This window comes from Lepidothrix coronata, unplaced genomic scaffold, assembly GCF_001604755.1.
Source record: "Lepidothrix coronata isolate B3197 unplaced genomic scaffold, Lepidothrix_coronata-1.0 Scaffold99, whole genome shotgun sequence".
NCBI lineage: Eukaryota > Metazoa > Chordata > Aves > Passeriformes > Pipridae > Lepidothrix > Lepidothrix coronata.
The window spans coordinates 3,842,034-3,861,700 of record NW_016690279.1 but is presented as its reverse complement, the minus strand read 5'-3'; the positions used below and the strand labels follow the sequence as shown (position 1 = coordinate 3,861,700).

The 19,667-nt window shown below is 56.9% G+C and overlaps 1 protein-coding gene across 3 annotated transcripts; it reads left to right on the top strand.

The window, feature by feature from the left end:
• The first annotated feature begins 777 nt into the window (after positions 1 to 777).
• Positions 778 to 19,405, top strand: DNMT3B (DNA methyltransferase 3 beta). Of its 3 annotated transcripts, XM_017822730.1 has the most exons (19): positions 778 to 882; positions 4,565 to 4,703; positions 5,392 to 5,498; positions 6,641 to 6,721; positions 7,182 to 7,370; positions 8,543 to 8,701; positions 9,494 to 9,601; positions 10,333 to 10,474; positions 10,855 to 10,983; positions 11,414 to 11,458; positions 11,842 to 11,921; positions 12,190 to 12,302; positions 12,683 to 12,866; positions 13,134 to 13,218; positions 13,629 to 13,870; positions 14,033 to 14,123; positions 14,364 to 14,512; positions 15,158 to 15,243; positions 16,421 to 19,405. In XM_017822730.1, the coding sequence occupies exons 1-19, from the start codon at positions 778 to 780 to the stop codon at positions 16,560 to 16,562; spliced, it is 2,376 nt and encodes a 791-aa protein (XP_017678219.1). In that variant the 3' UTR covers positions 16,563 to 19,405. The 3 variants fall into 3 exon arrangements, with proteins under 3 accessions (XP_017678219.1, XP_017678217.1, XP_017678218.1); XM_017822728.1 differs by having other exon boundaries at positions 14,033 to 14,512; XM_017822729.1 differs by lacking the exon at positions 778 to 882 and adding an exon at positions 4,197 to 4,292 and having other exon boundaries at positions 14,033 to 14,512.
• Positions 19,406 to 19,667: the final 262 nt, after the last annotated feature.

Sequence of the window (19,667 nt, the reverse complement as noted above, 5' to 3'; positions counted from 1 at the left end):
TCGGGCCGAACACCTTTGTTTTCGATTCTCGGTCGGGGATCTGACAGCGCATCTTTCTTCTCTGTTGGCAGGAAAAGCAGCTCCCGGCGGAGCCTCAGGCGCGAAGCCTCCCCGGGGCCGGGTCGGAGGGACCGGGACGGCCGGGGCAGGTACCGATCGGAGGGCTCTGCTGGCATCCGCCTGCTGTAGAGCCCGGGGGGGAATCCGGGGGGCAGTAGAGCATCGAAGAAGGAGGAATGAACTTCGGAGTGGCCCAAACGTGGGGCACAAGTACCGAGAAGCCGGGAGAGGGGAGTGGCGGGGGGACCCCATGGCAAGTGGGGCGAGCAGTGGTCCTACACCGACCTCCTTCGGAATGGGACAGGGAAAACAGCGGGGCGGCTGGAACGTGCTGCCCTGAGCAGGACTCGCCTTTCCTGCCTAAGTTTCTAATTTCCAGAGAATTTTTAATGAACTGTGGGGGAGTGAGCCCGGGTATCCCAGTCCCGGCTCTGGGGCTGTGCGGGGCCGGGCAGAGGGGCGATGGGGACACCGAGGTGTCATTGTCATGGCTTTACGTCCTCTTGTGCAGGGGGAAGATGAAGCAGTGACTGCTCTGGACAGAGGACCTGCCACTGCTGAGAGGGACCCACCTGAGCACCGGAGCCCCCACAGCCCCCAAAAGCTGCCAGCCCTGCCCTCAAGTCCCTGCCTGCAACCCCCAGCCCTGCCCGAAGGCAGCCCCTGCCCCACGCCGGGGGGCTCGGGAGGGGCCCGGCCCGGCGGGATCCCACCGGGATGAGCATGGTAAAGAGCCGGGAGCGGCTGGAGCAGCGGCTGGCGGGGATGGTGGCTGCCCCGGAGACGTCTCCAGCCTGGTCTGCACTGGGAGAGGAGGGGCTGGTTTGTGTTTTGTTTCTTTTCTTTAGCCCGTCTTTGGTGAAAGGCAGCGGGGAGAGCCGGGATGGGCGCCGAGGGCTGCGGGGGGAGCGGAACGGGGCAGGAGGAAACCGGGGGAAATGGAGGGAAGTGCCGGAGCGGGAGAGCGAAGGGGCCAGGCACAGGAAGCGGGCAGGGGGAGCCTGCCCTTCGCCCCTTGCCCTTCCCAGCAAGCACATCTGCGAAATGGGCGCCTTTTTTACGGAACTGCCAACCCAGCAACTCCTTTCTTTCCAGGATTAGAGGGAAATGTTCGGTTTGGGGAGACTTAAAGGCCATTAGTGTGCACCACAGCCCAGAGCCAGCCCGGCCATTAGGGTCCTTTATTTCTTTTTGTTATTCAAACAGGGCTTGGGCGATGGCTCCATCCCAGCCATCGGCAAAGCTTCCCTCCAGCCTTTTGATATGCATGCCCCTGTCTGGAGGCAAAGTCCGCAACCTCCCCACCTCCTGGGGACACGCACCTGATAACAGGGCAGCCTGTTTTCCCAGCAAGGAAAACTGAAACCAGCCTGGGCCAGGCTGGGGGAGCAGCCCCGGGAGCAGGGGCAGGGGTCCAGTCCAGAGCACAGTCCGGCCAGGTGAGCTCTGCCTTCCCTGCCCACCCTGCCCTCTCTGCCAGGTGAGTCCAGCTGTCATGCCCACTCTGACTGCTCTGCCTGCTCCAGGGTGGCTGGCAAGCATGGCCAGACAGGGACCAGAATTCTCTCTAAGCAGTTAATACTGTGGCATGGTCTTTAACCAGTTTGGCAAATCTTAAAGAAACTGGTATTGCAAAATGAGGGCGGGCTCCAAAGTCAGCGGGTTCATTGTCTCCTCGGTGGGATTTGGCTGCAGGGCACGTCCTGGTCACCAGGCAGTGCCGGGGCTGCCGCTGGCGCCAGGCTCTTGGGGAGCTTTCGGCAACTCTGGAATTCTGTGTTGTTTTCCTCCTCGTGGGTTCCCATCTGGAGCGCATGGCTGTGGAGCACCCGGTGTGTTTGCAGGGCGCCGGGCAAAGCAAACACTGCAGGGCTGGTCTCCTCCTCCCGTGAGACAGCACATGTGAGGGCAGTGCTCTGTTTCTTATTATTTTCGTAATGCCCTGCGTGCACATGTTGGTGTGTTTCTGCAAGGGGAGGTGAGGACAAAGAGCCGAGCCTTCCTTCCAAGCAGGAGTGGGTGAGCTCAGAAGGACGTGGCTCCCATGGGGGGACCTGGTGTGGGCTGTGAGTGGCAGGACGGGCTTGGGCGTGAGGCTTCAGTGCTTGGTACAAACGGCAGCGGTAGGAGGAGAAAGGATGGGAGTTACAGTCCTGCTGCATAAGTGTGGGATTTTGGGAAAGCGAGACTTTTAACGAGCAGCTTGGGCTGTGGTGTGCTGTTCCCTTTCCCGTCAGAGGATGGTGATGGGGATGTCCTCCAGTGATCTTGGGCGGTGCAACTGGAGAGAACACGCAGCAAACAGTGAGCTGGCCTGCTTCTGCTCACGGCAGGGCCTCCAGCCCAGTGCCACGGACCTGCAGAGCTGTGGCCTGTGGGTCTCCGCTCTGCCAGGGGGCAGTTCCTTCGAAAGGGATAACTCCTTTTCCCCCACTTTATAACTGGAACAAAGACAGTGTGGGAGCTCCCTGAGCACGTGACAAAGCTGAGCTTTGTGTGTGTGTGGGGGTGCTCAGTCCTGGTTGTGTCACATTCCAGGGGAAACCTGGCCACTGCCTCACCCTTCCCTGCTGCCTCCCTGGCACGGGGCTGGCAGGACACCCTCGCCTGGTGGCCTGGCGAGCCCTGGCCATGCTGGGCATCAGGCAGCCCCAGAGCTGAGAGAGGAAAAGACATTTTGAGGTGCAGGTTTGAACTTCCTGGGCTCCTGAGAGGGGACTGAATGCAGGGTTCCTCTGGGGTTTTGTAGCTGCAGATGTTTAATAGGGCTGGGGGGTGGCCTTGCCTGCTCCTGTTCTCCCTGAATCTTACCTGTCTCATGCTGCCTCATCTGCCTGTCCCCTCGGGGTCACCCTCACTGGGAGAACAGTGGGAGAACAGTGGGAACAGCATATCCTCTCACACCTCCCTGTAGGGATTCCCAAGGGTGATTCACTACTGTTTGGTGAGATTTGCTGGTTTTGGTGGCAGCATCATCACTGGCTGTGGCTGCTGCTGCTCTGCAGCATCTGTGGGCTGGGGAAGGGGAACAGACCAGGAGGAGCTGACCCGGCTGTGCTGTGCTGGGGTGGATTGCTGCATCCGGGGCCATGTGGGACCGTCCACCTGGACTGGGGGCAGGCAGCGAGTCTGGGCAGCTCCCAGGAATTGTTTGCTGGATCTGGGAGCAGATGTGCTGCAGCAGTGGGATTTCTGCACACAGAAATCCCCCACGCAGCTGTTAGGGGGTTATGCAGCTTCAAACTCCGTCTGGTGCAATTTCTCTCCTTCTCCCTTGGTTGAGGGGGGAGGCAGGATGTGCATGGGGATCTCTGCCTGGGGAGGTGGGCACTGGACACATGTTTTCCTTCATGTTTGGGTGTTAGCAGGTTTTCTAACTCTGCCCTCGGCATCCAAAACATCAAACCCCAACTGGTCTTTGTTAGCCAGAGGTGCTGACAGATGATTTCAAAGCAGTAATCTCAATTGTTAGGGCAGCGGTTGGAGGCAATGTGGAGTGAGAGTGACACAAAAGGGGCAGTGGGCTGGAGCTGGGGTCTCTCTGAGGCTGGGGGGGTGTTGCTTTGGCTTCCTTACAGGGCTGTAGGTGGGCAAAGCCCTATGTGCTCCTCAGCTCTTGCGTTACATGCTCCTGAAATGACTGTGCTGCCGAAGGGGCAAGTTGCAGCACAGACCCATAGCCCAGCAATGAGGCAGCGTTGTTCACGGCGTCCGGGTGCCTCCAGGAGAGCCAGAGCTTCCACCTCGAAAAACAGGATCCGGGGAGGGCACCCAAGGGAAGGCGGAGGCTTCTGAGCTCAGGCAAGGGGAGCCCCAGCTCTGCAGGGGGACACCAGGGCAGGGGGTGCCGCTGCACAGCCCCCTGCCCTGCCCTCTTGCCCTGGGGCAGGGAAGCTGAGGCCAGGAGTGGGGGGCAGGAGGAGTTTTCTCCCTTTGGGGGAGTTTAACTGGCTGCAGGCTCCAGGACTTTGCCCCTCATGGCGGGCGGGCTGCCTGCCTGTCCTGCTGCTGCAGGCACAGCCCACCCACGCCTGGGCAGCTGTAATGGTGCCCCGGGGGTGGGCTGTCCCCGGGGGTGGGCTGTCCCCGGGGGTGGGCTGTCCCCTGGGGTGGGCTGTCCCCTGGTTTCTGCAGGGTGGCAGGGAAGTGCAGCTCCCCTCCAGACTGGGTCCAGCAGAGCGAGGTGGGGCTGGGCAGCACCAAGCCCAGGAGTATTCCACAGCATACGGATGGTGGGGAAAAGCCCTGTGTTCCCTAAAGATGAGTGGGTTGTGTCTGGAGCCTCTGTTAGCTGAAGCTGGTGGATCTTTAGGGCCACCACATTTGTGGGGAGGTTTTGTCCAAGTGCTGTTTAGCTCCCAGGACCCCTCCAGATGTGTCTCTAGTCAGACCCCACTGCTAAGGGCGTGAAGTTGTGGCTGGCTCAAGGAGCTCACACTGTCTGCTTTGCCCTCCTTGAGTCTTCCTTCATGGCTGAATTTCCTTTCCACTCTGGCTTCCACAGGCGACCACGAAACAGGACAAGAGCCATGGGCAGGATGAGGCAGACTGCAGGCCAAAGCTGATCCTCCTCAACGGGGACTGCACCAATCCTGCTACGCCCAGCGTTGTACTGGAGGCGAATGGGAAGCCCAGTACTCCAGGTGAGGGTCACCACGGTGTGCCCAGAATGCATCCTGCCTGGGATGTGCAAGGATAAATGGGGTTTGGGATCTCCCAGCCACTGTATGAGGCACTGGCGGGGTGGGGGCTGCAGTGCTGCAGCCATGGCCAGGGTCCCTCCGTGATGTGACTCCACTGGGTTTCTGCAATCTTGTAGCACATCCAGGCCATGACCTGGTTGTGGAAAGGGGTGCCACAGTGGGAGGCTGGCTCTGCCCCTTGATAGTTGAATCCCCTGGAGCAAGGGAAGAGGGGGAGCCCCACCAGCCTGAGGGGTGCCACTGCTCCTGAGATGCTCCAGTCTGGGCTTTCCAAATCCCACCTCTTGGGTAAACAAGGTCCTGTTTTAAATGACCTGGTGACAAGCCCTGAATAGCTGGCTTGTGCCCCTGAGCTCTCAGGAACTAAGTAGATCAGAATGTCACCACACTTGCTACTGGTCCCTCCCAGTTTTGGGGACAGGTGGGTGATCCGGGGGTGTGGTGCCGCGATGGGGAGCCCTGGGAACACCACTTTGTCTCTGCTCCTGGCCACAATTCTCCAAGATGAGATTTCTGTCTCTCCAAATCATGACATGCTCTTGAGAGCAGTGGGACATGCAGAGGCATGTGGGGACACAGCTAGGAGGGCTTGCAGAGCCTAAAGCTGCTCTGCCTTGTCCCTGCACAGATCCCATGGACCTCACGCTGTTGCCTCTGCAGAACAAGAAGGACAGCAATGGAGACCTCTCCAAGGAGGACCTGGCCTGGCCACTTGGCCTGGCGGGGGTGCAGAAGGTAAGATATCACCTAGGCTGCTCTTCAGGGGCTGTCTGTGGGGGCATCCAGTGCCAGAATCCTCATCTCTTTCCCTCTGGGCTGTTCTTGTGCTGGGGGAACAGTCCAGTGGTGGATGCAACACTCATTTACCAGTGTAATATTGTAATTTTTAAATTCCTGATTTACATGAGACCACAGCAGCAGGAGGGGGTGGTGTGAGATGCAGTGATGCCCACTATGTGTTGCAGCAGCCTAATAATTGTCATAATTATTATGCTGATGTTTTCTTTGAAAAGTCTTGTCTGTATTGATGGACTGAACAATCTCGTGTCTCCCTCTCTTGGGCTGGGCTGCTTTTAGCTGCCTTGGGGCTGCACCCCAGTTTCACCCACCCTCTTTTGTTGACTAGGTTGACAAACCTCCAGGATCTGGAAGCATTTTTGCCTTCTTGCTTTATTGTTTTGAGTTAGAAACAAACCCCAAGGTTGGAGATCTGCCTGAGATGAGGCAGCTTCCAAAAGAAAGAGCCATAAATCCAGTGGGTGAAAATTCAGCTTTCCCACTATGTTTGGTTCAGGGGCTCTTTGCTGCAAAATCTCGTTTAATTTTGAGCCTTGTTATGCCGGATGCAGGAAACATGCCTGGGCTGGACTGTGTCTGTGACTGCTGGGGAAGGGCTGCTGCAGGGTGCTGCAGGGTTCTGCTGCAGGGCCAGCTGTGAGAGGAAGCACTCACGGGTGTGTGAAAGCATCCATGGGTATGTGAGTGGGTCCGTGCCTCCAAGGGGTGCTCTGCTGGGGCCTGTGGCTCTCCTGGCATCCAGTGCTCCTGGCTATGGCTCCTGCTGCTGTTGGTCATGCCGGACGCAGGGCTGCAGCAATGGGTGCTCCTGAACCCTGCAGAGACTCTGTGGAAGGCATGGTTGCCCAGAGGGGCTCAGCACAAGGTGCCTCCAGCAGCCGTCTACTCTCCTCTTGCCCTCCCCAGGGCTCTGGTGCCGCTGGTGCTCGGCCCCGTGAAGCACAGGCTGTCCGTGTCCTGCATGGGGAGGGCACCCTTGCCATGGCACCTCTCTGTTCTGGTGGCAGGTGCAGCCCCGGGGCAGTGCTGGGTGGGAGAGCAGCCTCAGGCAGAAGCCCACAGTCCACCTCATCTTCCAGGCAGGGCAGGCCCGGCACGTGACGAGGATCAAGGATCGAAGCAGTGTGGAGGCTCTCAGGGACCTGCGAACTCCTGTGCGGGTGAGGGTCTGCAGGTCTATGTGGGATCATGGCTTCCCTGGGGTTTTCCTGGGGCTCCAGAGACCTGCACTCCTGTTGCACCCTGGGCAAGCAGCTTTGGACATGGTGCAGACTCTCAGGGCCTCAGTTTTCCCTGTGTAGATTGGAGTGAGTTTGCTGTTTCTTGCCCTTTCTATGATTTGGATGTGTTGAACACCCTGGAGTGGATTTGGGACAGGAAAAGGGGAGAGAGCAGTGGTGTGCCATTTGCTTTGGGTCTGACAAGTAAAAGCTGAGCAGTTCTCCTGCAGAATCTCCTGTTAAGGGCTCTCCTCTCTGCTCATGGCAGCAGCAGTGCCCTCAATCACTGGCTCCCCTTCTCCAATCCCGACTGTGAGGTTGGGGGATGATGTGGAGCAGGTCTCTGTTCCCCACTGCCCCTCTCCTTGCGGCACTGACCTTCTCTCCCTTTGCCATGCAGGGCTCCAGGCGTCGCTCAGCCGTGTCCACACCGCTGACCATCGACCTGACAGAGGATGACTCCCGGGACTCATCCCAGAGCAGCAGCACACTCTCTGGCAGCAGCTCCCAGGAGGGGCAGAATGGCTCTGCCGAGCTGGGGGCTGAGGAGTCAGAGAGCAGAGACGTGGGGATGGCACTGGAATACCAGGTACGGAGGGGCTGAACTCTGCTCTTGCATCCACGGTGGTGTGGGGCGAGGATGAACCTCCCTGGCTTGTCCTAAGCCTGTGCAGGCGTGGGGAACCTCTGGAAACCTCACTGCTGCTTCTCCTGTCTCCCCTTCCCTGCCTGCCCTTCCCTGTGTGCCTGGGGTGTGATGGTCTCAGGCTGTGGGGGTAGCTTACTGCCGAGGGACACTTTAGGGATCAGTCCTGGCAAGCTGCCTCCAGTGCCACACACGGGCCTCCCGAGACACGCATGCGTGGCATGTGCCCTGCCGTGCTGTGCCCCGCTGAGACAGGCAGTTGCATGTGCAGAAAACATTTCTGTCGGGGATGCTGGAGAGAACTGAAGCTGCTGGGGCTGCAGAGCGGGATTCAGCGCCTGCAGGCCATGGGGCAAGGCCCCAGACTTGCAGGAATTGGGCAATTGCATCTTGCTGCATAATTAGGAGCCTAATTGCAGAACAAAGCTGGAAAGGAGGGCTCTGCAGGCAGAGGTGACTCTGCTCTGTGCGGTGCCCTCCCCATGTAAAGCACCCAGCATGGCCCTCAATGGGTCACATCAAAATTCTTGGTTCTTTTTCATCTCCTTGATTTCACTCTGCCCTGTTTCCTGCTCTCCCCAGTGGGAACAAGAGGGATGGGTGGGTGGGAACCCTCTCCCTGGGCTGCAGCCAGATGGGCTGAGCTGTGAGCCCTGTGAACGGGCTGCCCTGTGCCAAGGAGGAACCTCGGGGCACCCAGGGAGCAATCTCAGGGCAAGGCTTCCCAGTGTTTGCAGAGACCCTGGGAGGGCAGGCAGGAGTGGACACGAACGGGGCCTGGTGCCAGGAGGGCTGTGCAGGACAGAGCACGCACCATGCCGTGTGCCAGGCATGGGCTCAGCGTGGGGCTGGCACACACAGACCTCCCCACTGAGCTCTGGCATGGTGCAGGGCTGGGAGCCAGTGCTGCCAGGAGGTGCTGGACCATGTGCTTGAAGGAGGAGGTGCAGCCTGTCTTGCACAGACATCCAAGTGTGTGACACACGTGGCAGAGCAGCTCTTCAAGGCGCTCTGGGTCCATCCCCTCTGCTCCAGGGCTCTCACGCAGAGCTGCCCAGATAAAATAGGGCGTTTGTGCTTTTTGGCAGACCTGTGTTGTCATCTCTTGCTTTCAGGATGGGAAGGAATTTGGAATTGGGGAGCTCGTCTGGGGGAAGATCAAAGGTTTCTCCTGGTGGCCTGCGATTGTTGTCTCCCACAAAGCCACGGCCAAGCGCCAGGCTGTGTCAGGCATGCGGTGGGTGCAGTGGTTTGGAGATGGAAAGTTCTCTGAGGTAAGCCTGCTGTCTGCCCCTGCCTGCTGTGCCCAGCCCCAAACCCCCTCCCCTGAACATTTCTGCCCCACTCCTGGGGCTGCCTGTGGGGTGTGTGTGCACCCTGCAGCCTCCCTGGGCAGGCACCCTGGTGTTCACTAGCCAGGCCTTGGCAGGCTCTCATGGCTCTGGTGTCTGTAACTAATAATTGGACACTGTAGGTTGGTGACATTATCCAGCAGTGGGAACATATACCTGGCCCCTACGCAGGGTTTTTCCAGGCCTTGGGCTCCAGGCGTGCCCAGGAGCCCTGCCTGGTTAGGAATGTCCCATCAGAGACCCATCACCCCCCCCACAGATTGAGAATATCTTAAGTTGGAAGGGACCCATGGGGATCATTGAGTGCAACTCCTGACCCTGCTCAGGACAACCCCGAAATCCCATTGTGTGCCCAAGAGTGTTGTCCAACACTGCTTCTCGAGCTCTGGCAGGCTGATGCCGTGACCACTTCCCTGGGGACCCGGTTCCAGTGCCTGACCACCCTCTGAGTGAAAAACCTTTTTCTAATATGCAACCAGGATATCCAACCCCTCCCATGCTGCAGGCGGGAGGGAGGGAAGTGCCGTGCTGGTGTCACAGTGCCGGCAGAGGGTGCAACCCTCCCATCCTTGTTATGGTTATGCTGCCGTTAGGCTTCCTCCCCTGGCTGTGGTGCCGCAGGGTCGGGGCTGGGAATGCAGTGCTGGAGGGGAAATGGCCGGGCTGGACATTCCTGTCCTGTCCCGCTGGTGAGCTCTTGTCACTCTCTCACAGGTTTCTGCGGACAAGCTGGTGGGACTGATGGCCTTTAGGCAGCATTTCAATTCTTCCACGTTCAATAAGCTGGTGTCCTACCGGCGCGCCATATACCATGCCCTGGAGGTAACCACCAGGGGTGGGTGGGTGGGTGAGGTGCCAGCTAAACCAGCTGGACTTGGAGGCAGCGGGATGGCACTCAGGAAAATAGTCCTTTCTCTGCTAGGATGATTTGCAAGTGCAGCTGTGGGGCTGAGCTCTGCTTATCATCGGGGTTCAGGGTTAACTGCTGCTGCTCCAGGGTCTCGCTGATCCAGATCCCAAGGCCCTTGCTGCTCCAGATCCCCAGGTCAGGCTCCCTGCGCTGTCTCGGACACAGCAGCATCACAGCAGCAGGGCAGTGCCAGGCTGGCCGGAGGTGTCCTGGGCTATTGCCAGGTGCCCTTTGGAGGCAGGGCTGCTGCTGAGCACCCTGTGTGTCCAATCCACATCCAGGGGGTGTGTCACACACCGGGATAAAGGGCTGCAGATCCACAGGCACCTCTTCTGCCTTCCTGTCGCTTGCCAGGGAGCAAGAATCTGGGCAAGAGCTAGAGCTGGGCTGTCCCTGCTCCTGGCTCCATTGAGGCTGGTGAAGGATGGATGGGCTCATTGCAGGGATGGAGGCACCAGAGCACAGCCGAGGGCACACCCAGAGCGGGAATCCATCAGCTGCTGCCGTCCCAGGGCTGCCAAGCCCCACATCCATGTGTGTTGGATGGGGAGGGGGCCTGGGGCTGTGGCCCTGGCAGGGGTGTGGCTGCTTCCCAGACAGAGACCACCCTGTCACCCTATCCCATGCTGTCCATTCTCGGCAGGTTGCCCGGAGCCGGTCGGGGAAGACGTTTACAACTGGCCCCAGGGACTCGCTGGAGGAGCAGCTGAAGCCGATGATTGACTGGGCAATCACTGGCTTCAAACCCCTGGGGCTCAAGGGACTGCAGCCACCCAAAACCTCAGGTGAGGCAGTGCCATCAGCTGGGTGGGGGCTGGCATGGGGCTGGTGTGGTCAGCAGCCACCAGTATCTGGCCCCAGCTGAGCCTGCTCACCCTGTGCCATGGCCGGGCCATTCCGGTCCCAAAGTGGTCCTGGAGCTCCTCACTGGGTCCCTGACAGTGACTTTGCAAAAAGCCAGAGCAAAGCACTCTCCATGCCCTTGCTCCTGGAAACCTGACTTGGCTGAACCTTGTGCCATGAGTGGGGAGCCCGGGTGGCCAGGAAGGGTTCTGCTTGTGACTGGGGTGGGACCTGGCAGGGCTTGGCAGGAGATGTCTCCCATTGCCCTGAGGTGGTCCTGGGGCTGGAGGCTCGTGCCCAGGGAGCTGCCTTTCTCTTGCAGAAAATGGGGTGCTGAGGAATGGGACGGAGGAGGTGCTGTCCCTTGAACAGTATCCCCCCACCAAGAGGCTGAAGAGCTACCCCTGCAACAATGGCAAGGAGCAGCGTGTGGAAGAGGACCAGACCCGAGGTAACCAACAGAGAGAGCTGGGGAGCGGCTTGGCCTGGGCTGTGCACCCTGAGAGCACTGGAAAACCATTCTGGTAAAGGGGTTGGCTCTTCCCTGGTGGCCATAAGCTTGATTCCTGAGGGCAGAAGCTTTTGTGATCCCATGGTGCTCAGTTGTGCCTTATTAGACACCAGCAAACCCAGCTGCAAGATTGGCTCAGCTTGGACATGGTCCATGAGCTGCTGTGCTGAGCTCTAATATCTCCTTCAGTGAAAGGATGTGGGGTTTGCCCCAAAATTTCTGACATGCCCATGGCCAACCTTCTCTGTTTAAAGCTCAGCAAAGCTGGAGCAGTTCTAAATGCAAGAAAAAAAGCAGCTGTAAGCAGAATTAATTTAGAGTTTCTAATGTAAGGAATGATAATTTTTTTTTTTTTTTAAATTTTATAAAGAACAAATGGTTTCCGGAGTTACGAACAACAGCGGGAAGCTGGAAGGTAATCACTGGTCCTGTCTCCCTTGGGAAGAGGTGTGGGGTGATAGGGGATCCTGGCTGGAAGTGACTCAGCAAGGGTCATGGGTTCCTTTTCAACAGCACCATCTGGGAGGGGGGAAAGCGCTGTGAGTGCAGGGTGCTGAGGTTCCCCTGTGCTGAGGGGAACAGGGTGCTGTGGAGATCCTCCATGGGGAGCCACAGCCACATCTGGATGTGGTTCCAAGGGCAGACCCCATTTGGATGCTGTTCCAAGGGCAGGCTGTTCCAGACACTGTTCCAACGGGAGGCTCCAGCCTCTGCAGCCTGAAGTGGGGTGGGGGTTTGGGGACGCCCTGCCCTGACGTCTCCCTGCCTCGGGTGAACACAGCTCTCTCTGTCCCACAGACAGCTGTTTGTCCTGCGGGAGGAGGAACCCGGCCACCTTCCACCCACTGTTCAAAGGAGGCCTCTGCCAAACGTGCAGGGTAAGTGCTGCAGTGCTGGGGCTGGAGGATGGGGCCGGGATCCATCCAGTGTTGCTGGGACAGGGGGTGGCTGTGCCAGGTCCTGGCCATGCTGTGTCCTCCACGGGGCTGTCCCTTGGCATGTTCTTGCCACCTGAAACACCAAGGATGTGCATCTCCGAGCTCTGGGCGGGTACCAGGGATGGACCAAAGCTGCATTCTCTCTTTACCCTCTGAGCACAGCTCCTGATTCTCTGTCCTTCTCTCCTCCTGGCTGTCCTTTCACTAGGATAGATTCCTGGAGTTCTTCTACATGTATGATGAAGATGGTTACCAGTCCTACTGTGCTGTCTGCTGTGCGGGCAAGGAGCTGCTGCTCTGCAGCAATTCCAGCTGCTGCAGGTGGGCCCCGTGTCTTTGCTCCTGGGGCTGTGGCCCTGACATCATTCCAGCTGTGGGGAGCAGGGTCCTGCATGAGCCTGGACACAGGGGCTGGGCTGCTCCCCAGCTGGCTGCCATGCAGCATGTCCCAGCACAGCCCACTTCTCCCTACTGAGCCAGGCAGCACCTGAATAAGCCCTGGGGAGGTTGGCAGGAGATTTACCCATGCCTTGGGTCACTGGCTTGTGTTAGCAGCCCTAAAAACCAAGGTACTGCCTGGAAAAATATCCTGTAGAACAGGGCAGGGGCTCTGGTGCATGGTAGGGGAGATTCCAGGAGAGGCTGAGGTGACCCAGAGGGGTTCCTGAGGTGACAAGCACGAGGTGTTGTGGTTTGGGCAGGTGCTTCTGTGTGGAGTGTCTGGACGTGCTGGTGGGGCGAGGGACATCGACCAGAGCAAAAATGCAGGAGCCCTGGAACTGCTACATGTGCTCACCCCAGCAGAACTACGGGCTGCTGCAGCGCCGGGAGGACTGGAACACCCGTCTGCTGGACTTCTTCACCAGTGACAAGGGACAGGAATATGTAAGGGCTGTGGGCAGGGAGCCTGGCACGCTGGGGTGTGGGGAAGAGGGTCATGAAGGCCAGGGCAAGTGGCTTGGAATTCCTCTTCCCTCTGCCTTGGTCTTGTTCCTTCACCCTCTCCAAGGGTGCTGGGCTCTTGGCCCTGCAGATGCTCTCCTGAAATCAGAGGTGATGCCTGCAGAGCTGATGCCTGCAGAGCTGAAGTTTGGCCTCATAAGGTGATGAAGCACTGCCAGGGCTGGGGCTTCATGGCTGTTTCCATTGCAGGCTGCACCCAAAATCTACCCAACAGTCCCGCCAGCAAAGAGGAGACCAATCCGAGTGCTCTCGTTGTTCGATGGGATAGCAACAGGTGAGGCTGTGGGGAAGCACTGCCTGGTGGCTTTTCAGCACTGGGCAGCAGAGATGAATCATTCCATGGACTCAGACCTGTCTCTGAAAGCTTGTTGGGGAGAAGGGGGTGAAGACAGCAGGGATCCCCATCAGCAGGGGGCGAGAGCAGGAGAAAGGGAAGGATGGATGGAAGGAGGGAGGGAGGCATGGGAGTTTTGCTCACAGAGGTTCAGGTGGCTGGTTCCCCTGAGAAGCCAGAGCTGTGGGAAGAACAGCAACCTGCCCTCTGGTGAAATGCTTGAGGGCAACTGGTTTGGGTCAGTTCACTCAGCTCTGGCATTCTGCTTTCTGGGAGCAAACGGTGCCTGGAGGAATGGGTCAAAAAAAAGTTTGCTCATCCTGAAGTCTTGTGTGACTGCCCCCACCTAGGACATCCAGGAGCAGCCACATCGAGCTCTGCTGACGAAGGAGACCGGGAGGCCAAAGAGAGCAGTGCGACCTCAGACCTCTGTCCATTGGCAGGGTACATGGTGCTGAAGGACTTGGGCATCCAAGTGGAGAAGTACATCGCCTCGGAGATCGGCGACGACCCCATTGCGGCGGGCACCGTGCGGCGGCCCGAGGGCAATATCACCTACGTGCACGATGTCAGGAACATAACCAAGAGAAATGTGAGCTCCGCTTCTGTGGGGAGCCGGGGGATGTGGCCCCGTGGGTGTGTGGGTCTTACCCCACCAGCCCTGGGATGGGCTTGTCCCCTACGCAACCGGGGAGGAGAGATGCACTTCCATGGCATTTCCTAATGAATGGGCTGGTGTGTCTGTTCCCTGTAGATTGAGGAGTGGGGTCCTTTTGACCTGGTGATCGGTGGAACCCCCTGTGATGACCTCTCCCTTGTCAATCCAACCAGGAAGGCGCTGTTTGGTAAGGCTGCTTCACCTCTGCTGAGCTGGGTACCCCAGGGTGTTCTGGGTCATGGAGCCACCTTACAGCCCAGGGAAGTGTTTCAGCCCCAGGGTGTGTTGGTGGTGGCTCCTTATGGCACCTGCAGAGCACAGGCTGTTTCCGTGCCTGCTGTGGTGGAGAGGGCAGCCAGGCCCCCCCGGCACCCCATTCCCGATGCCTCAGCTGGTCCCAACCTGCTGCTCTGCTTTTTCCCTGCAGAAGGAAGCGGGAGGCTGTTCTTCGAGTTCTACCACCTGCTCAACTACGCCCGTCCCAAGGAAGGCGAGGAGCGGCCCTTCTTCTGGATGTTTGAGAATGTGGTGGCCATGAGGGTCAATGACAAGAGGGACATTTCCCGGTTTCTGGAGGTAGGGATTGCTGCTGCCTGCAGGAAAGGCGTCACAGCAGGTGACACTTGCTGGGCTGTGCAGGGTGGGCCAGCTGTGAGGGTCTGGCTATGGTTTCCTGTGGCCTCAATGCTGGAAAACCCCCTGCCTGGTGCACATGCCGAGGAATCAAGTTTAGTCTTGGCTCTGCATCCTCCCCTCTGGCTTTCAGCAGGTCAAACCCAAGCACTAGTCCTTCGGGGGAGGGGTTTTGCCAGCCTTGAAGAAAGCATCTGTTCAGAGCAATGCCTGTTATTTCCAGGGAGAGGGAGGTCAGGGACTGGGAAGGGTTTTTAACTCTGTGGTAGCCAGGACGGGCTGTGAGTCAGCAGGGATCCTGGTGTAAAAGCCCCATCAGAGGCTGACAGTTCTGATCCTGGCCCAGGGGAACCAGCACTGAGCACCCTGTGAGGGTTATTAGCTGCTGGCCATGGCCATGACCTGGGAGCCCATGTGGCCAACCAAGACATGCTGTGGTGTGGAACAGGGTTTGTGGGGGCTACATCCTCAGGAGGATTTGCTGGAGACTTTTAAGTCCCTGCAGTGCAGTGGGAAGGGCTTTTCCTGCAGCAGAGGACTAAACCCACATCTCCTTTAACTTTTATTTCCCCCCTCTCTTGCCCCCAGTGTAACCCAGTTATGATTAATGCGATCAAGATATCTGCTGCCCACCGAGCTCGTTACTTCTGGGGCAACCTCCCGGGGATGGACAGGTAATCAATCCGTCCTTTGCTGTCCTCTTGAATCTCTCGCTGTAGTTTTTGTTGGGTTGTGCTGCTCATGTGGGTTTTTTTGCCTCCCTGGCTCAAAGCCCAGCTCCTGGGAGTGAGGAGCTGCAGCTCCCGCACGGGGCAGCTTCCCTGCAGTGATGTGCACATGATAATTAATGCACTTACTAATGAGCAGTGACTGTGGGAAAAGTGTAGTAGCATCCTGTGCCCTGGACCTGAGGCATGTGGAAGGAAAAATGATGGGGCTTGCACAGGGTGCTGTGTGATGGGTCTGGCGGGGGGTGTGCATGTGCCCCAGCCTTGGTGTAAGGCCCAGGCTGATGTGGGGGTGCTGTATGGCAGCCCTGTGCCCTGTGCCATGGTGGAGGGGTTTGCTGGAGGTGAACCAAGCAGCCACTGGATCTCAGCTGGGTGTAGTGGCATGGGGAAGCTCATACTGCAGAAGGCAGCTGCTGAGGCAAAGCATGGCAGCACTGCACTCCTCCAAACCCTATTCACACCCTGAATTCGTGGCAAAAAAACAACAGAAGGACTTTGAGTAGATAAAATCCAATTGGAGTAATCCTGCACACCAAATACTCCTAGTGACAGAACCTGAAGTTTTTGCATAGCGGATGCTTTGGCCAGTAAACACAGACTGGGGTTAAATATTTTTGTTTGTTTATTTAAATTCCCAGTATTTGTTGGAGTTAACACTGAGCTAAAGGCATTTGAAAGTAAAATAATTCCCAAGCCTTTGTCATGTGAAATGGCTCTTGGACTTTCATCTGATTGTAAGGGAAGTGCCCAGCCCATGACTCAGAGCTACCCAGAGCTACTCATTCCTATCTCCATGGAGTAGCCTGAGGTGGTGCTTGCAAAGGTGCTGCTGAGCAGAGGCAGGCAGGATGCCACTGGCACAGGGCTTCTCCAAAAGCCTTGCCAGGAAAAAGCTACAGAGGGCACAGGGAAAGGTGGGCTGCCACTGCCTGTCCCCATTCAGAATGGTGACACTGCTCAGGCCATGTGGGGCTCTGACCACGCTGGGGAGCAGAGTGCCCTTCCCATAGGAGATTCCAGATGCTCTGTGTCTCTGGTGGCTCAGGAGCAGGGCTGGCCAGAGAAAGGGGCTCCTGCTTCTGCTCTGTCTCACCCACCATCTCCTGCCTCTACTCCTCAGGATCTTCGGCTTCCCCCTCCACTACAAGGACGTCTCCAACATCGGCCGCGGGGCTCACCAGAAGCTGCTGGAGAAATCGTGGAGCGTCCCGGTCATCCGGCACCTCTTCTCCCCGCTCAAGGATTACTTTGCCTGTGAATAGCAAGCCGAGCGTCCCTCGTCTCTCTGGTAAAGGTGCACAGCGCCGCTGCTGTGGCGGGAGAGGGACGGGCACGGCTGCCAGACTGCCAGGGCCCCGTCCCTCCCCGGCCACGTGCTGCGGGACGGCAGCCTGGCCCTGCAGGGAGAGCCGTCTGTAACCAAAGAACCTGGCAGGGTCACTTCTTTAAAGGGACTAATGGCAGTGATTCGTAGGAAATGATGGACAAGGAGCTTTAATTACCCAGCGCAGGAGCTCTGTGCATCACTGATGAGATGGGGAGTCTCCTCCACAGCATTAACTATTCCCGTTGAGCCTGGAGCTGGGAAGTCACCACTTGCTGAGCAGTCAGTGTGGGGGCAGCTGCCAGGGAGCTGCAGGCAAACCTGAACTACAGTGAATTAATGCTTTTCCTAAACAAACAAAACCTCTTGAAGCAACTGCCAAAAACCCCCAAACCATAGCAGCAGGTGTAGGGGACCCTGCTCAGGTTACACACTGAACACAGGATTATACAGAAACCAAATCGTTTTTATTTTTATTTTTTTTATAAACTTTACTTTTGTTGTTTTAATGTCTATTGCTGCTTTTAAGGCATTACATAAGAATGTGGAGATTCCTAGACCTGAATGTAGCTGAAACTGAACTGTGAGGTGATAGAATTACTTTTCTAGCTAGAACTGAAGAAATACTGTTTTATGTGTTTGGCTGTAGTTTACAGATATTCACTACTTCCTTTTTAAAGCATCTAAAACCTCTCCTTACATTTTAAAATCCTGCTGAATGGCTTGAAAGCTTACACAGTAATTGGAGCAGGGAGGATTTGGTCTCCAGTGTCTGTAAAGGAAGATGTTCTTGGAGCATCCATTTCCCAAATGAATGTGGTATGTCAGCAGGAGGGACAGCGTAGTGGTCAATGGCATCCTCAAACCGCAGCCCCCCCAAATGTCACGTACCATATCATGAACCCGAGCAGCAGTAGCAGGGTGTTGGCTGTGGGGCAGGGGGTTCCTTACAGGGAAAATCCCACCCGACCCCTTTGGGGGTGCAAGGTCCAGGAGTGCAGCACCACTCTTGCCCGTGCTCATCTCGTGCTGTGGGCAGGGGGAGTGGACCCTGAGGGGCAGTGAAGTGAGAAAGCTGTGGGGGGGCTGTGTGTGTCCCCCCACTGCAGGCACTGCCACTGCTGGGGGGTCTTGGGGGTGCAGGCAGGGGCTGCACCTCTCCTCCTCTGCGCATCTGTCTCCCTGTGCATCCCTGGGCAGAGGTGGGATGCTGCTGGTGCTTGTGTGCCCAGCCCCAGCCTGGCAGTGCCCTGGGGGCTCCCGTGGATGTATGAACAAACTGGAACCTCCTGCAGCCACCAGTGTGCTCACTTTTGATTGCCTTCCTCTGCTCCCCAACTTTGCCAGACTGATTCTCCCGCTGTCCATGAAGACCTGGGCGTGCTGTGGCCATAGCCAGCATCCAGGGAGGTGTGGGTGCCTGCCTCCATTCCCACCAGGTTTTCCTTAGCCACTGGGCTGCTGCCCCAGCAGGCATCTCTAAAGACTCTGAATTCCAATGCACATTTCAATGCACTGAAACAGCTTGTGACATTCCCCTGTCCTCTGTCCTCCCCTACCTCTGCTGGTCACCTGTCACCTGGCTCTGGCAGAGCCCTTCAGTGCCTTCTCACAATTAATTGGGTCCAAACCATGGGACAACTCACCCCCCTGATTGGTGCTAGGCTGTCTTGCAAGGTGTTGTACAGCATCAGTGGGAAGTGAGAGCCTCTCTTCCAGCTCCTTCTACCTCTCTGACACGCTGGGACCCCCTGGCACCCCTGTCTCAGCTGGTGGAGGATGGCAGCCTCTCATTTTCCACCCTTGTGTGCAGCTTTCCACCCCAGCTCTGAGGATCATTTTCTCTTGGTCACCCCAAGGCTGTACTTGGGAATGGGCAGAAAAGGAAGCCCAGGTAGTTTAAAGGCTTTTTTTCCTGTTTTAACCTGGAAATTACTCTTAAAAAGTCTTCCTTGAGGGGTTCATTCTCCATGACATATATTCAAGCCCCACACCTTTGTCAAGAAAATGCTGCAGAAAGCCAAGTGAGCTGCTTCATGTCACTTCCTGGGGACATGTAGCACTGTCTTGTCACCAGGCCCTGGGCTGGGAAGATGGCAGGGTGGGTTCTGTGTGTGCTGAAGGTGTTTGGGAAGCCTTGGCATTGCCACTGCTGCACTGGCTGGTTTTGAACCCCTCGCCAACCTCTCTGATCCTTGTGTCCAGCTGGAGCCCAGCCACAACACTAATTCCTCATCCCAGCTCCTTGAAGTTCCCGTTCAGAGCCCAGCACGGGGCCTGTGGGTGACAGGCGTCCTCTGCTCTGCACCCCTCTGATGGGTTTGATTTTTCCAAACTGGGCAAACACTCAGTGGAGTGTCCTCCATTCCACAGCATCCCTGATCTTATACTCCAAATCTCACATCCTTTCCTATCTGATCAAAAGGAAAACAAATAGATGAGGGGGGAAAAAAAAGGACTTGGGGAAAGTAAACAAAGATAAAAGAGGAATGAGAATTGTCTTGGCATTAAGCTCACTTGATGAGAATTGTAGCAGACAAGTCTTCCTTGAAATGTTTTTCCCTGTTAAGAGCCGCCTTTTATTATGTGTTTATAAGATGTTGTTAAGGGAGGGGGATTTCAGAAATGCCTTTTTAATACTTTTTAAAGGTTTCTAACTCCCTGGTGCTATTTTTTTAGGTTAAGGATTTTTAATGTTGAACATGTTGCGGGTTTTTGTACAATCTTCTAAAAATAAAAGAAATGTATCGTTTTGAACACATTGTACATGGTTTTTTGTATCCGGAGTGTGGAAACTCCCAACTCTTCCTCGTCCACATGATTCCACTGGTTTCCACGTGGGAAAGAAAGGGGATCCATGTTGACAGTTTACCATTTATCATGTCTGATTAAAAAGGAGTATTTCTGTATGGTTGGACTGTCTTTATTGGGTGAATAAAAGGGGGTTTGCAGCAGGAGGAGGGGCACAGTTGGGGAGCTAGGATGCCCCTTCCCCACTGCTGCTGAGGTGACACACAGTGACACCAAGGTGGCCGGTTCTGGC

What these genes read in the sequence shown, in the direction of transcription:
- DNMT3B (XM_017822728.1), top strand. Translation starts at nt 778, where the DNA reads ATGAGCATGGTAAAGAGCCGGGAGCGGCTGGAGCAGCGGCTGGCGGGG. An exon ending in GCCTGGCGGGGGTGCAGAAG is followed by an intron (nt 5,499 to 6,640) that starts GTAAGATATCAC and finishes CTCATCTTCCAG; the next exon opens with GCAGGGCAGGCCCGGCACGT. An exon ending in GGAAGAGGACCAGACCCGAG is followed by an intron (nt 10,984 to 11,413) that starts GTAACCAACAGA and finishes AATTTTATAAAG; the next exon opens with AACAAATGGTTTCCGGAGTT.